The sequence below is a fragment of the Protobothrops mucrosquamatus genome, unplaced genomic scaffold, assembly GCF_001527695.2.
Source record: "Protobothrops mucrosquamatus isolate PMUCROS unplaced genomic scaffold, P.Mucros_1.0 scaffold27, whole genome shotgun sequence".
NCBI lineage: Eukaryota > Metazoa > Chordata > Lepidosauria > Squamata > Viperidae > Protobothrops > Protobothrops mucrosquamatus.
Window position 1 is genome coordinate 1,255,402 of NW_015386412.1, and position 16,204 is coordinate 1,271,605.

The 16,204-nt window shown below is 46.0% G+C and overlaps 1 protein-coding gene across 1 annotated transcript in view; it reads right to left on the reverse strand.

Moving 5' to 3' along the window:
* The window catches only part of TCF12 (transcription factor 12), a 93,729-nt gene that overhangs the window by 42,038 nt on the left and 35,487 nt on the right, over positions 1–16,204 (reverse strand). The window contains exons 6-8 of the mRNA XM_015811021.1: positions 3,147–3,211; positions 899–1,034; positions 256–308 (exon numbers count right to left, since the gene is read on the reverse strand). Coding sequence (XP_015666507.1) covers positions 256–308; positions 899–1,034; positions 3,147–3,211 — 254 coding nt within the window. The remainder of the gene's footprint in view (positions 1–255; positions 309–898; positions 1,035–3,146; positions 3,212–16,204) is intronic.

Here is a 16,204-nt window from a genome sequence, read left to right on the forward strand (position 1 = left end):
CCCCCCCCCCCCCCCCCCCCCCCCCCCGTATATTCACAGGTTTCTCTGGCATCCTTTCTCTGCCCAAATTTAAGGCAACGTACGGCCATGACACTTTTTTCTTCTGCATAATGGGCCACAGGATTGCACTGCAGTTTTATTTTTTGTCTCCTTCCTTGATGACAAGCTTGAATCTTTATGACTAAGAAAGTTAACAATAGCTAGATATATAGGTGTGTGCTTCTTATTAAAAGGTTAAAAACCTCTAAGACTTACAGAAGATGGCAAACCAGGAGGCACCTTCCTTACTTTTTTTGTCTGCAGAGAATCTGCACAGAAAAAAAATGCTTTAATTAACAGGAAAATGTAGCAGTACTGAAGTAAAGTGACACAACACAGTGCAAAAGGAACTCAGAAGATCAGGAGCATATAGTTCAACCTCTACTTAAAGCCACTGGGTGAAGTCCTTCAACAGCTATCATCAGAATTGTCTTGAATTTGTAATATGAAGGACATTCCAAATGTGCTTTCTCAGTATAAATTACAACAAATTCCTTTCTTCAAAGAATAACACTGAATTATTCGATAATTAAATCGAATAATTTGATGAGGAAATAAGCAATTTACACTATTATCTAGACTTGAAAATACACCTCTCTCTCTCTTTTACACCCACACTCTAGTGCTAAAAATATTCTGTGTGAATTTGGGGTGGGGATGGGGCAAAGGAGAAAGTTGGAGCAATTATCACCAAGTTCTACTCCGCAGGCTATTAAAGCACAGTTCCCTTCTGCAACTTCTTCCTCTTCCTTGCTACCATTTGTAACGCAAGGATTTCTGAAATGCATCTTACCCAAGAAATGAGGTCTGTAATCTGATGTGTTCCCTGGGGGAAAAGGAGCACAAATGACTGACTCACCAAGGGAAGATGAATCATGAAGGGGCCTTCGTCGTGGATTTGCAGAGGAAAATGGATAATATGGTGTTCCAGTTTTTCCTGAGCAAGGCAGGGGACCTGGGCTTCCAACACCAATGTCAGATCGAAGCAGGCTTGTCTGTAAACAAAACAAGCGATACCTGACTCTGTTTATATAGTGGCAGGAAGTGATTATCACCATCAATGGAAACAGCTGTGCAGGTTGGCAGAGTTTGCCCATTTTATTAAGACAAAGAAGCAATCCTTATAAAAATTCAGAAGACTTTTTGGAAAACAAAGGTTTAACTTTTGGAAAACAAAGCACTAAACTATGTTTTGTAACTCATAATGGCTAAGTTCACAGAATAATAAGCATATTTTAGTTTAATGTGCTCTGATTACGGCCACTTTTAGATAACTTTCTAGTTTCATAATAATAAGGAAGGCTCTGGTGGCACAAAGTTTAGAAGGCAATATTACAGGCTGCCTCTGCCCACTGGCAGAAGTTTGATCCTGACTGGCTCAAGGTTGATTTAGCCTTCCATCCTTCTGAGGTCAGTAAAATGAGGACCCAGATTGTTGGGGGCAATATGCTGACTCTGTAAAGCGCTTAGAGAGGGCTATAAAGCAGTGCGGAGCAGTATATAAGTCTAATTGCTATTGCTAAAAAGGATTTTACTCAAAGACATAAGGTTTCTTTTCTACTCCTACCAACTGTTGAAAAAAAACAACACCAAGTTTATATGAATTACTACAGCTTGCCAAATTAAAAATTAAAATTAATATAGATGTAGTTAACTCATCATATTTATTTTACTGCCTTGCAAAAATAAAAGAAAAGCAATATTAATATCAATTCCATCCAGAGGCCATCCTATCCAGAGGCCATTACAATTCCATCCAGAGGCCATTACTCCTCCTATAAGTAACACTGATAGCAGTAGAGAAGCTTGGTATTATCAAGATCTCACTTCTTCTTGATCACTTCTAATTGTCTCTGCTCTCCCCATGAAGTTTGGCTCAATGTGATATGTGTACACCAATGGAAGTCCTCCAGCCAACCTCATTTTCTAAACTTACAACCAAGTCTTTGAAAAAAAGTGGCCCCCTTCAAAAGTTAAACGGAGGTATTTCACATATGCTGCTCTTCATTCCAAAGCACTTCTTTGAAATGCTATTTCCAGCCTAGTTACCCGATACTCCTTATAGGCCCATTTGGTCTCCAAGGCTTCGAGGCCTTCTGTGAGGCTGTGGTGATAGGGCATGGTCAGAGGGTTGAAGACGTTCTTCCAAGGCGAAACCTGAGTCCAGGGTTAAATTCAATCAGCACTGGGGGCCTCCTGATCTTTGGCTTGGGTGCATCATGGGCTTCCTCCTTAGGTTTCCAAGCAAGGTTCACTTTTCTGTACCTATTCAGGAGCTTCTCCCACCCTGCTCAAGAATTTCTGATCTTTCCCAATGGTCTCTAGAGCAAAAATTCCCCAATTAAGCCTTTCACCACCCTCTCCAAAGAGGACACAAAATTGTACTTCCATCAAGTATGGTTTGCGTTCTCCTCAGAGAAGAGGATTTTATTATGCAGATTACTACAAGATGCCTTCATTCTTCATGCTGCTTGGAGTTGCTTGAAGTCTTCCCTCCATGTTTCCTGACAAGCTCTCATGCAATCCCTGTTCAAGAGATTGAGCTTGGGATTTTGTTTTATAGGGAAAAAAATGGAAGAGGCTGCAGTCTGGAACAAAATATAGACTAAATTATGCAATGGCAACTAAATAGTGAAATACTGACATTTGCTGATACCTTTTCATTTTATTTCTTTGAAAGTTGGGTAAAAAGAAGCCTAATAATCTTTGAGTAAAAACATATACCATAATATTTGGAATTTCTGGTTCCTCTGTCTCGAATGCAGATCAAAGCTGTTGAGGAAAGGTAGTTTGCCTGAGAATGGGGAGACTCAGATTCTGGTCATTTTCCTTCAGCCCAATCTGCTCCCAGAAAATTATATTTGTAACAAAAAACAGGAATGCCATGTACACTGTCTGGAGCTTCTAGAGGAAGGATAAGGTAGAAATCTAACAAATAATGCAGGAAACTTTGTTCTGCCACAACTTCAAGAGACTTGAAATATAAAGATAATGTGTTGATCTATTACTACTGTATTGTAAACGTGTAGATGTGTGTGTGTAATTTGTATTAAGAATTTCAAAGAGAAAAAAAAAACTAACAGCAACTCTTTAAATGGCAGATCTACCTGACAGCCTGAGAGCCCAGCATCTCGACCAAACATTGGGAACTGATTCCTCTCAGAGGCTTTTCCTAGAAAGCAAACAAACTTAAAAATGAATGTCCATTATAGACATGCTGAGAACTTCCTAATGACAGCATTTTAAATTTTAAAAGGGAATATAAATAAAAACCAGCACAATGTTTCTTTTAACAAAAGCAATAAATAATTTGGAAGAAGACAAAAAACTTAAGAATACTTCAACTGTTTGACATACTTGATAGCATACAAAGCACAACTTGCTGATATTTTTCAGGACCAAAATTATTTTGCTATGTGAAGCAAATTCCATTTGTCTGTTGCTGTTAAAAAGAACAAGACCAGACCTCCTTATAGTTTTGCACCCTATAGGCTCAACCTTGTTAACTTCCAAGACTTCTTTTTCCACTATGTGTTCAAAATGGACTGTGATTTTTTATACACATACGGGTGTGTATATGTATATATATGTATATATACAGCATATCTGCATAATTACAATTAGACTGATAGTCATCCTGGCAGCATCTCAAAAAAGCAACCTTGGGAAAGCCAAGAAGCTTATTTGGTGGTGAGGCCACCACAATATTCCACTCAACTGCCTTCTGCCAAACGCTATACAATTAGACTTGCTGTGAATGAACAACTGGAAAAACTACAAAATAGTTTGGTAAACAGTGATTTAAACAGTTTAATTAGTGCATTATTTATTTAATTAACAGGTTTAATCAAATTATTTTTTAACAGCAGAGATCAGTGTATTTTATTTTTCTTGGAAAATCAGCCCTTGATAAACAGATATTTGGAGTGCTGCAGCTTCTTCTGTATAAAATACACAAAATTATGCAAATCCAATTGTATCTAAATTAAGGCAACAAATAGCTTTACTACCCTTTGATTTTCACATTACTCTACGGTATTGCACGGTATTGCACGTACTCTTCCATTGCCCCTTCTGACAGCACAACTGGCAATGGGGGATGGTTTGCTCACACCCCAGGCCCAACCCTTCAGATTCCCTGAGCTCCAGGCAGAAAAGCAATCCCAGCTGAACCTTCATCAGATCCTTGCAAGGAAGGGCATCTCTAGCCCTGTACTTTGTTTTGCTTTTTTGTAGAGAATAAAGTGGGAGGAGCTGTACTCTCAGCCCCAGATGCAACTCCTATGCAACCAAGGCAAGCTGATTAAAAAAAACAGTCACCAAAACTATGTTCTGCATAAATCTGAGTATTTCATTTACTTCTAAACTACTTGAATTCAGGCAAAATACAAAGAACCTCATTTCTAGCTAAGCTAGACAAGATGCTGTGCAACTGAAGCTCCACCACACCACGGTAGAGGAGCCGATTAGAAGGCAAGTATTTCTTCGAGCAGCGGTTCTCAACCTGTGGGTCGCGACCCCATTTGGGGTCGAACGACCATTTCACGGGGGTCGCCAAACAACGCAGTCCGCCATTTTTTTTTACCCTTTTCCTTAGCTGTGCTACTCCCTCTGCTTGGCGGCAGCCTGCATGCACGAACTTTACCAAATGTGCCCTGCAGGAGGCGTGTGAAGAGCGCAGGCGCAGAGCAAGGCCCAGCCCTCCCCAGGGACTCATTTCAGATTTACGCCGCAAAAGTTTTTCTCACGCAGAGGAGAGAGGAAAAACAATTGTGGAACACTCGGGAATCCCTTGCAAGGCACCAGGTACCTTGGTGCTTATTTCCTAATGCCTTCTCCCCCCCCCCCGTGTTTTCTGCTCCACCCCGAATTCGCCTCCCTTCCACTCTCCTTAAGCAGCCATTTATGGTCTTAATACAGCCCTAAGTCTGTCTCGCTTTCAACACCCCCTAAAAGTTGTCATTCAGGCAGGCTTCCAGAGGTCGGCTGGCAGGATGCAGGTAAACCCTCCCCCCTGTCCTGCTGCCTCCCACGGCGCCGCTCCGCATCCCGTGCCTCCATGCCTCAAGCCCCCGTGTCACAGAACTGCTGGCGTTATGCTTGGGAGAGGGAGCTGACGCCTCCTGGTTGCCCGGCCGCCCTCCGTGCCGCGCCGGAGCCTCCCCCCACCACCCAGCCCACCTCCCTCACCGTCGGAGGCTGCCTTGGCCCTCTGGCACTCAGCGCAGCCCTGGGGCTGGCGGGCAGGAGCAGCTCCTTCCCGGCTCGCCTGCGCTTGTCAGCTGGGAGGTCCGGCAATGGAGCCGGCTGGCGTGGAGGGTGGTGGGGAGGTGACGGCTCGGCGGGCGTGGTCCTGCCTGCCCGTGAATGTCGGGCCCACCCACGCCATCTGTAAAAGAAAAAAATCTTCCGCCCAAGCTTAACTTTTAAGGATTTTAAGGATCTTTGAGAGGGAGAGAGAAATAGAGAGAGGGAGCTGAGCTGAGCCGGTCCCCACGCCTCCTGGTTGCCCGGTCGCCCTTCGTGTCGCGCCGAAGCCTCCCCCCACCACCCGGCCCACCTCCCTTGCCATCGGAGGCCGCCTTGGCCCTCCGGCGCCCGGTGCAGCCCTGGGGCTGGCGGGCAGGAGCAGCTCCTTCCTGGCTCGCCGGGCTCTAGGTCTCAGAAGCGGCCAGGCGGCGGGGATGCCCACATGTGTGTCGGAGGCCAGCCAGCTGGCCCGGGAGGGGAGAAACGGCGCCTTCCGAGCGGGAGCTGGCGCTCCGGCCGCGCCCCTCTCGTGTGTGACGAATCGGGGAAGGGTTTGGCGGTGAAGGGCTGCGCGGCGTGGAAAGGGGCTCCCGCGACCCCACCGCTGCGATGGCGCTTAGGAGGCTGGAGGGGTGGGCAGGTCCCGGAGGGGCGGCTGGGAGAGGGCAAGAGGTGCCGGGATAAGGATGGAGGGCTCCAGGTTGGCGGGTGCAAGAGGACGGCCAGCGGCTCCGAGGCACACGGATCCTCCGCGCGGCTTCTGAGGCCCCGGAGGTGACACCGCTTGGCTCTCCGCCAGGCTCTCCGCCAGAGCCTCCCCCCCTCCCCAGGCAATTGTGCGGAGCTGCTTGTGTGTCTTTGGCAGCGCCTGAAGGCAAGGCTGTGTGCCCAAGCCGAAACGCTGCGCTTTTCCTACCACTTCTCCTCCCGTTGGTCAAAGAGGCAGACGCGATTTCCCTTTCCCTGGTTCTTTTCATCTGCGCTGGAAAGGAGAATTTGGGCTATTTTATTACCGGTACCTGTTGCTTGTTTTATTACTTGTTGCCTTTGCTGAACCAGGGAAAATTGGTTAAAGTGATTTTCAGGAGCTGCAGAATGCCTCCAAGTAAAGCCGCAGCAATTACCCAACCAATTTTCCCTGCTAGGGCATCTGTGTGTGTCTCCAGACCTTACTGGACTACCATCCCCAGCAGCCCTAAAAAGCACTTGGAAGAGTGGGGAATGCTGGGAGTTGCAGTTCATCACCATTTGGGAAAACATGACTCTCCAAAGATCATTCCTTCCTTCCTTCCTTCCTTCCATCCATCCATCCATCCATCTCCTTCCCTTCCCCTTCAATCTCTCCTTCCTTCCTTCCTTCTTTCCTTCCTTCCATCCATCTCCTTCCCTTCCCCTTCAATCTCTCCTTCCTTCCTTCCTTCCATCCATCCATCTCCTTCCCTTTCAATTTCCTTCCTTCCTTCCATCCATCTCCTTCCCTTCCCCTTCAATCTCTCCTTCCTTCCTNAACATTTTTGAGCAAGGAAGAGTAAGCTTCTCCAGCGAGCATTGCTATATTGTTTTTGTGATTAATCACTATGCTTTAATTATGTTCAATTCGTAACAATGAAAATACACCCTGCATATCAGATATTTACATTACTATTCATAACAGTAGCAAAATTACAGTTATGAAGTAGCAACAAAAATAATTTTATGGTTGGGGGGGTCACCATAATATGGTGGCCACGCCCACTTGGTGGCCACACCCACTTGGCCACGCCCCTGGCACCCAGCGATGTATAAGTGGTTGGGGGTCACCACAACATGGGGAACTGTATTATGGAGTCGCGGCATTAGAAAGGTTGAGAACCACTGTTTTAGAGAAACCCTATTCCAAATAAGAGTTGGAAGGGACAGATCTTTTGACCACAAATAAAACTGATCAATTAAAGCAATTGCTCCATGGAAGAATATTTCAAGAAATGTGTTGTGCTGTTTACATGTTGAGGCTTCTGCTAACAGGTACCCTTCCCTTGGGCCAGACGAGCAAAAAACCAGCCTCCTCATGGCCTACTATCGTTCTAATGGCATTCTCCTCCCAGGCGGTCTTCTTCCTGGACTACCACAGTTGAGAAGCAGTAACTAAGAACACACGGAACTTTGACTCACAACTAAGGTATAATTATTTTTCACAGCCTAATAAAAATAATTATGGTAGTAAGCACATTGTTACTTCAATAGCCTCTTTTTGCTGATCTTTGAGTTGCCTGCTGGTTACTTTAAAATTGATGATTATACAAAAGTGGACTAGTGTTTCACTTTGTTTGACAGTTTAGAGGTCCAAATTTCACTTCCTCTTTGTATGCAGACAAATCAAGCATATTTACCATAAATAATTTACTGAAACAACTGAGGGGATTTGTGTGTGTGTATATGTCTGTACTTGGCATTTACTCAATGCTCCAATATGCTCTTCATTCAATGTATATATCTGCCCACTTGCCATGTTACTTGGGCAAAAAAAATCACCAAAACAAAAATGAAAAATACATCACTCACACAGTATAGAAAAAAACCCAGGTCTTTGGGGCCACTAAGGTGTTAGGGGTTGCACTGTTTTGCACTGGAGAGGTGCAGAGGCACTTCTGGGTCCCACCAGGTAGCATTGTTTTAACCGAAGGGATGTGGAACATGCCTACCCTTGCATGTGGGATCTCGTGGAAAGTGGAAAGAACTGGAGACAAACAGCCCCACAAATAACTCGGCCTTCTGCCTTAAGTGGCTTTCAAGGCAATAACCAGCATCTGGAACTGAACCCTAAACAACCATACATAAACATTTTGGAGAGAAAGCAGGGAATGGGAGAGATGGAAGCAATTCATGAACTGGGATAGGTTGCAGAAAATAGAGACAGACATTAACCTCACTTTCTCCAAAGTCTATCAAAGAACTCCAAGCACAGGGAGGTTCAGGATTGATCACTGGAAGGGCTTCTTGCACAAGGCCCAGGAGACTGGATGGTTTTAAGAAGAGGTTCAAGGAACCCATTGATGTGGATGCCAGTATTTTTCTATTCTCATATTCATGACTGTGATATTGGTGTTGCATAACTCAGAAACACAACCATGCTTCATTAGAGTATTTTTATAGGCCTATTTGGGAAGGCGCAGGTAAACCCTCCAAGCCTCCAGTTCTTGGCATGACCTGGTGACCCAGGCAGAGAAGATACTCAAAGAGTAGAACTCCAATTCTGGCCTCCAGAGGAACAACAATAAATTGCTAAGAAAACACACCATCAAATACTAAACACAGCATCAATTTCGGTTAATTACAGCCTTGTCAGCAATATGATTATTCAAAAAGCTCGTGCAAATGTTAATGAGTCTTATTTGCATATTTATTTTTTCCTTTGTTGAAATGTCATTATTATATTCTACAATGATGAATAGTGCTGATGAAGTGACTGGATGTGTAATCAGTCATTAGGTGGAATGACTAGATCAATTATGGAAAAAATTGAGATTAAGAAATAATCAAACAAGAACCCCAATCTAAAAAATTAAAAGTAAAAAACTAAAATGTCCAAATAATGATTTATCATTGATTTCAAAATTCATTCAGAATAAAGCCTTTTTTGTAAGAATAATCAGATATCGAAAACAATAAATATCTTCTGCAAAAGCAGAGCTGGACCAATATTTTTCAGACATTGCCGAAAGTCTATTTCACAAAGATTTTCATAAAGGATTTGTCATCCTTCTATAGTTGAAACATGCACATTTTTAGCTTTGTAAAACATATGGAAATGGGGGAAAGCATGGCTCAAAATACTGCTTTATTTTTAAAAGTCACATCTTCCTTACTCTTTTGCTATTGCTTGTTTGTTATTTGCTGGGACATTACTGAAGACCAGATGGGGACATTCCACATGACCAAACCAATCCATCATCTCCGTGGGACGCAGGTGCAACACAGCCGTGCAGCAACACCCCATTTCACAGTCTATCAGACACAAACACATAATCGCCAATCAATGGTGCCCTAAGGACTTCACGCGGGGGAGGCTCTCTCGAGTCTTGCTGGTCCATGCCTGATGACTTCACAATCCCACATCATTTCATTCACTGGAGGATACAAACAAGCACTCTAATAACCTCCACTGGAAATGCCTCACGGTGTGCGTGTTAATAAGAGCGCCGTTTGCAATGAAGCCACTGATTTCAAATGGCCTAGGTCAAAGTCTGAAGTTTTTAAGAAGAGACTGGACAGCCATTTGTCTGAAATGGTATAGGGTTTCCTGCCTGAGCAGAGGGTTGGACTAGATGACCTCCAAGGCCCCTTCCAACTTTTATTATTATTATTATTATTATTATTATTATTATTATTATTATTATTATTATTATTACTACTACTACTACTATTATTACTATTATTATCTTAAAAGTGTTTCTGAAGGGGCCAGCAAATCTAAAAGCAGAGGGAGAGGATAGTAACCCCTGTGCTCCTTCACCTAGGACAGCCTCTGCTCCCAGCTCCATGGCAACCAGGACCCGGGAGGTCTCAGTTGAGACTATTCAATATTCCCATTTGTGTAGCAGGAGTTCAAACTCATTTTGTTTTATTTCCTAAAGCCCGAGCATAACTGTATGGACAGTAAACTTTAGGAATAAATATTACTCCTGATTGTTCACTGACCATTTTCATAGACTAAATATAATTACTTCCTCAGTTATTCCTGCTCTGCATAAAACCTGCATTTGAACAACTGCAGAAAGCTGCCCAGACTTTTAAGTGTAGAAAAACTTCTGGCCAAATTGAATTGTTTCTGAAACCATCCCCTACATTCCACATGATTCTGAAGAAGGAAATAAGCCAAAAGCAAGTTTTTACTTGTAGTTTAAATCATTAATATAAAAATATCTTCAGCCACAGTAATTAGAGCACTTAGAGAAGATAATGTGCTTCCCCAGAGAGAGGCATATATACAGCACCTCTTCTAAGTTGCATCATAAACACACTAACCAAGAACATTCTGTATTTTTCCTTCTCTCCTCAATGTATTTATAATTGAAATCTATGAATTCTAGTAGTTACTGTCAGAACTCATATCAATAGGTTCCCCAATCCTTTCCTCCCCCCTTCCTACTTTTGCTATTTTCTCTTCTTTCATCCTGACCCAAATCTCACTCTCTTCTCATCCTGGGTTCTGCCATACTCCTGGGAGGGGGGGAGTGCTTGAAGGTTATTGCCTTGACTTCCTCTGTTGCTATGATGTAACACTTTGCTTTCCTGCATTATTTCTTGTGAACTTTCCCATCCCTTACTCTTAGCTAGCAAAAGGGAGGGGAAGAATGGAATGCAACATCCGGGTACTGCTTTATCTCCGTGGCCCCAAAGAAGGTGCGAATCACAGCTACAACCAGAGACAGTCCGATGTTATCTCCCTGTTCCCACAGGAACCTAACACCTAGGGATTGGGCCATTTGAACTGACCAGATGAACTATGGGGTGGGGTTTTGCTTGGGACACTTTTACCTATAGTTCTGCATGGGAAATCCTCAGATCCTATCTAGTATGCCTGCTATCAGCTTCTCCTAATAAAAGTTCCTTTTGGAAGAAACCATTTCCAAGAGTTCTGCTTTCTTGGGATGAAGTTTTGAAGTGGGCCCTGACATTAGATAGGATCTGCAGTAACAGTAAACCCGGAAGGAAGATCCTTACTGGGGGACTTTGCGAAATTATCCATGTTGGATATGGGAGCAGGGAAGGAACTGCCGCGAAGGGGGAACCCCCCTGCCGGTCGGAGACTTACCAACTGTCCAGCTCTGAGATTTCCTACACATCGGAAAAAGAGGTATGGAAGTTCACAGCCACAAGCCTCAGTGATCGATGGGCGTGGGGAAGAAGGACGACTGGGAGAAGAAGGCGAGGAAGGTGACTCTCCGCCGAGGTAGCCAACAACTGGGGTGGAAACTGGAGATAGAGAAGTCCCTTCACCTTAGCGAAGATGAAGGAGATAGTCCCGGACATCCGAGCTGGATGTTGGAGCAGGCAATCGATATGATGAAGACAGCTTTCAACTCCCTCAAGGAGGAGAGACCGGACCCATGCGCCAGAACCATACGGTTAGGTTGCAGCTTTAAGGTGTTAGTTACCACCTTTAAAGCGATCCATGGCATCGGGCCTGGCTACCTCCGAGACCGCCTTCTGCCACAGATTCCCTCCCATAGACCGGTACGCTCCCACAGAGCGGGCCTCCTCAGGGTGCCGTCGGCCAAGCAATGTAGGCTGGCGACCCCCAGGGGGAGGGCCTTCTCTGTGGGTGCCCCCACCCTNATTTTAATCGGAAACACAGCTGGGAATATTTGGTTTTAATTCGGCTTTTATCAGGGTTTATTCTTTTGTATTTTTGTATTGTGTATTTTTTGTATTTTGGGTATATTATTTGTTTTTAATATGCTGTGAACCGCCCTGAGTCCTATGGGAGAAGGGCGGTATACAAATTAAAATAATAAATAAATAAATAAATAAATAAGAAAGATACTGAGGGCGAATCCGAAGCGGAGGTTCCAGGCACGTCTGGCAAGATGACCGAACCTGCAGTGGTCGCTACGGCAGCCCCTACTCCCTGCTGCACCGCAGCTGGCGACCGAGAGGGAAGACGCCACAGGAGGAAGAAAAGGCAGTGGTCCATCCAGAGGTTCCTGCCTCTGGATATGAAGTTTCGTGGGGAGCCGCGACGCCTGGGATTCTTCTTAACACAGGTCAACTATATGGAGGGATATGGCTGAGACATCCCCACTGACCACGCCAGAATCCACATTGTGAAGGTGGCTCTAGATGGCATCGCTGCCGACTGGGTAGTGGACTACTAAACTTCAATCAGTTCATGTTCTCCCTCAGGCGCAGATTTGAAGACCCACTGGCAGACCGGAAAGCCCAGGAGAGAATAAAGACAGTAAAGCAAGGCAGACGCCCAGTGGCTGAATATACCCAGGAGTTTCGGACCATCGCCAGCAAGCTGAACTGGCCTGAAGACATCTTGCTCAGTCATTTCAAGGACGGCCTGAACTACGATCTCTACGATGCCTGCCTTCCCCGAGGAGACCCACACCGACTGCACGACTGGTATATCCTGGCAGAAGAAGCAGAGATCGACTTGGCAAAGAGACACCGCAGGGGGAAGCCCTGGGGGAAGCCACCACCTGAAACCCCATGTGAGACTGGGAAACAGCAACCCACTGCTAAGAAGCCTACTGGCTGCTTCCGATGCGGAAAAGAAGGGCACCGTGCTGCTGACTACCGCTCATGCACCCCACTCGAGAAACCAGAATGGAGCTAAGCTGGAAAGTTCGGGAGATCACCGGCCAAGCCCCAAGAGCCTGCCATGAAAGGCACCGAGGCCGTCGAGTTCTCCCTGATTGCCCAGAGGAGGAAAGGAACTCCAGCCTATACTGCAGGGGCATCCAACTCATAAGACGACAACTACGAAGACGAACCCCTGGTAAGTGGACCCATTGTGCCCCTCACCCCGGACAATGACTATACTAGCCCCCTCTATGCCCGAAGCTATAAAAGTAAGGGAGATGATTGATTCTGGGTGCACGCATTGCCTCATCAGCCCTTGCTGGTAGAAAACCTGGGTATTCCGGTGAGAAGGCTGAAAAAACCGATTTCTTTCGGTCAATTAGAAGGGTCCATAGCAGGGGGGATGCCAGCTACCCTAGCCACACTGCCAGTTCAACTCAAGCTAGGAGACCACATAGAGACTATAACCTTCGTGGTCACCCCAGGCATGAAATGCCCCATAATTCTGGGCATGGCATGGCTCGTGAAGTGGAACCCCAGGGTGGACTGGCGGACAGCAGAGCTCAGATTCCCAAAGGGAGAACGGCAAAGCCCACCAACCCAAAGAGCCCCGCACGACCCCTCAGCTGAGAAAGCAGCTGTGGGAGAGGAAAAGAAAGTGCCCGAGATACCCGAACAATACAGGGACCTTGCTGAAGTGTTCAGTGAGGAAAGATCGGACAAATTGATCCCACATCGGCCCACAGACTGTGCAATTGAGATTAAACCCAGAGTGAAGCTCCCAAAACTCAGACTGTACTCCATGAGATGCAGAAATTCATAGATAAAAACCTAGAGAGGCTTCATCCAGCCCGCCTCACCCAAGGTGGCCGCTTTGGTTTTATTTAGGGGGGAAAAAGACGGGACTCTTTGTCTGTGTGTGGACTACAGGGCCCTGAACGCTATAAGTGAAAGTAATTTGTACCCCTTGCCACTAATGAAGGATATGTTATCCCACCTCTCGAAAGGGAAAATCTTCACAAAATTGGACTTGCGGGAGGTTTACTACCGCATTAGAATCAAGGAGGGAGATGAATGGAAAACCGCTTTAAATTGCCTCATGGGGTGCTACCAATTCAGGGCCCTACCTTTTGGATTGCAAGGAGCTCCAGCAATCTTCATGCAATTGATAAATGACGTATTGCGGTAGCACCTATAAAAGGGGGGTCCTGGTTTACCTGGATGACATCCTTATATTCACAGAGACTATGGAGGAGCATGTGAACTTAGTCAGAGCCGTCCTAAAGGAATTATGAGCCGCTCACCTTTACGCTAAACTATCGAAGTGTGAATTCCATAAATAAAAGATAGATTACCTAGGATACTGAATCTCTCCCAAGGGCATAGAAATGGACCCCAAAAAGGTTCAGGCAGTGCTGGAATGGGCGCCACCCCGCAAAAGAAAGCAATTACAAAGCTTCCTGGGGTTCGTCAATTTCTACCGCCAATTCATCCCCTCGTTTGCCCAAATAGCTTTACCGATCATAAATTTATTAAAAACCAAAGGGGCAGACAAACTGAAACCCAGCCAACCACTAAAGTGGACGGTGGAACGCCAAGCCTCTTTTGAAAAACGTAAAAGACTTTTTTCAGCTGAACCCATCCTGAGGCACGCTGACCCAGATAAGCCTTTTGTAATACAAGTAGATGCCAGCGACGTTGCGGTAGGAGCTGTGCTATTGCAAGAAAACAAGCAAGGGGCCTTGCAACCCTGTGCCTACACCTGTCATGCCTCCGTCCGAGCCTGACTCTGAGGAAGACATGGAGTTCCCTGTTGAGGCCCAGGAGGGGGTGTCTGTGGCTTCAGAGGACTGTGGGGAGGAGCAGGCTGAGGCAGGCCAGGGCCCTTCAGGTTTGGAACAGGGAAGGCAGAGTTCAGGCGAGGAGCAAGGCCCCTCCCCACCTGATCCTACAGCAAGGAGAGCAGAGAGGAGGAGGGAACAACGGAGGCAGGCTCACTTGCTTGGGAGGAGAGCGTCCCGCCCCACTCCACAAGGCACACCTGGGGAGTAGGATTTAAGGAAACGCTGTGGGGTAGGGCATTTGCCGGGAACAAACGTGAAATCTTGAGATAGTGTGCTCTTGTAACCTGGACACTTTGTATTCTGGACCAGTTTGCTTCCTGCTGATCTCTCCTTGCAGTCTGCAGTTTGCAGTTCGCAGTTCACAGGCAAGTTGGGAGTTAAAAGGATTATACGTTTGCTTGTTATCTGTCTTGCTTTAAGAACAGTGTAAACTTCCCTGGCTGTTTGTTTGAACTCGTGCCAGCATATGTGGGGGCTGTTGGGTGAACATTGGCAGTGATTAAAAAGACTATTGCTCTGGCCAGCTGATTGCTTTGCCTCCGTTCGGAGACTTGGGTCATCACAACACCTCTCGAAAACTCACGGAGACAGAGCAGTGATGGGCAGTATGGGAAAAAGAGGCGTACGCGGTGAGGTGGGGGCTCCTCACCTGGTGAAACTTCCTTGAAGGGAATAAAATCCCCTTCCAGGTCTGGACTGACCATAAGAACCTGGAAGCTTTAAAAACACCCAGAAAACTCACCCCAAAGCAAGCCCGGTGGTCGCAACATTTTCACCGGTTCAATTTCACAATCAAACATCTTCCAGGGGGGAAGAATTTCCTAGCTGATGCACTCTCCCACATGCCCCAATACAACAGCACCAAACCTAGTGTTACAAAGCTTCTCCTGCCAGAAACACAACTAGCAGCACATGTAATTACCCGGGCACAAGCAAAATTGAGAAATCCATTAGCCAGTCAAGCAGGGATCGAGTTTAGAAAAGCCTTAGAAACCAATGAATGGTTCCTAAGCCACAAAAACCTTTGTACAATCACAGATGGTCTACCTTGGGTGAGAGAGAAGCTATACATACCAAAAAGCCAAAGGCTCACATTTATGCAACTGTGCCATGATACAAAATCAGCGGGCCACTTTGGATTTGTGAAAACACTACATCTAATCAAAAGACAATTCTGGTGTCCCTCTCTCAAAAAGGACTTTGAAAGTATGTAGCGGCTTCCGATTCTGGGTCGCAGCGCTGCGGTCGTGCGGAGAGACTCATATCTTCACCGGCCGAGATTCCCCCGCCGGTAGACCCTTGATTGGGTCTGGAGGGGCGACCACCGTTGAGGAGGCTGCCTGTCTGCAGAGGAGCGGCGGCGCCCTCTGCAGTCCAAGCGAGCTCCTTTGGGCCGACGGAGTAAAGATCGGTCAGTAAAATGGCCGATCACTTAGCTGCACCAGCCGTAAGCCACACGAACATCTAAGCGAAATAGGACCACCGTGGAAGATTCAGTGAGACCTTTCCTTGCCTCTCCCTTTTTTATTTATTCCTGTGAAAAGCCTTTGGAATTATTTCCCTATCTTTTTAAAGCGGCGTTGTCGCACGGATTCGGGAAAGCTTGGACTCCGACTGGTTGGTCCAGGGGGAGGAGACGGGAGCAGGTCTTGAGACGGTTGTATGGGAGGAGTTTGACTCTGTTGCTCCTGAAGATGTGGACAGGGTCCTGGGGAGACTGAATGCAACCACATGTTTATTAGATCCGTGTCCCTCCTGGCTGGTACTGGCAGCCAGGGAGG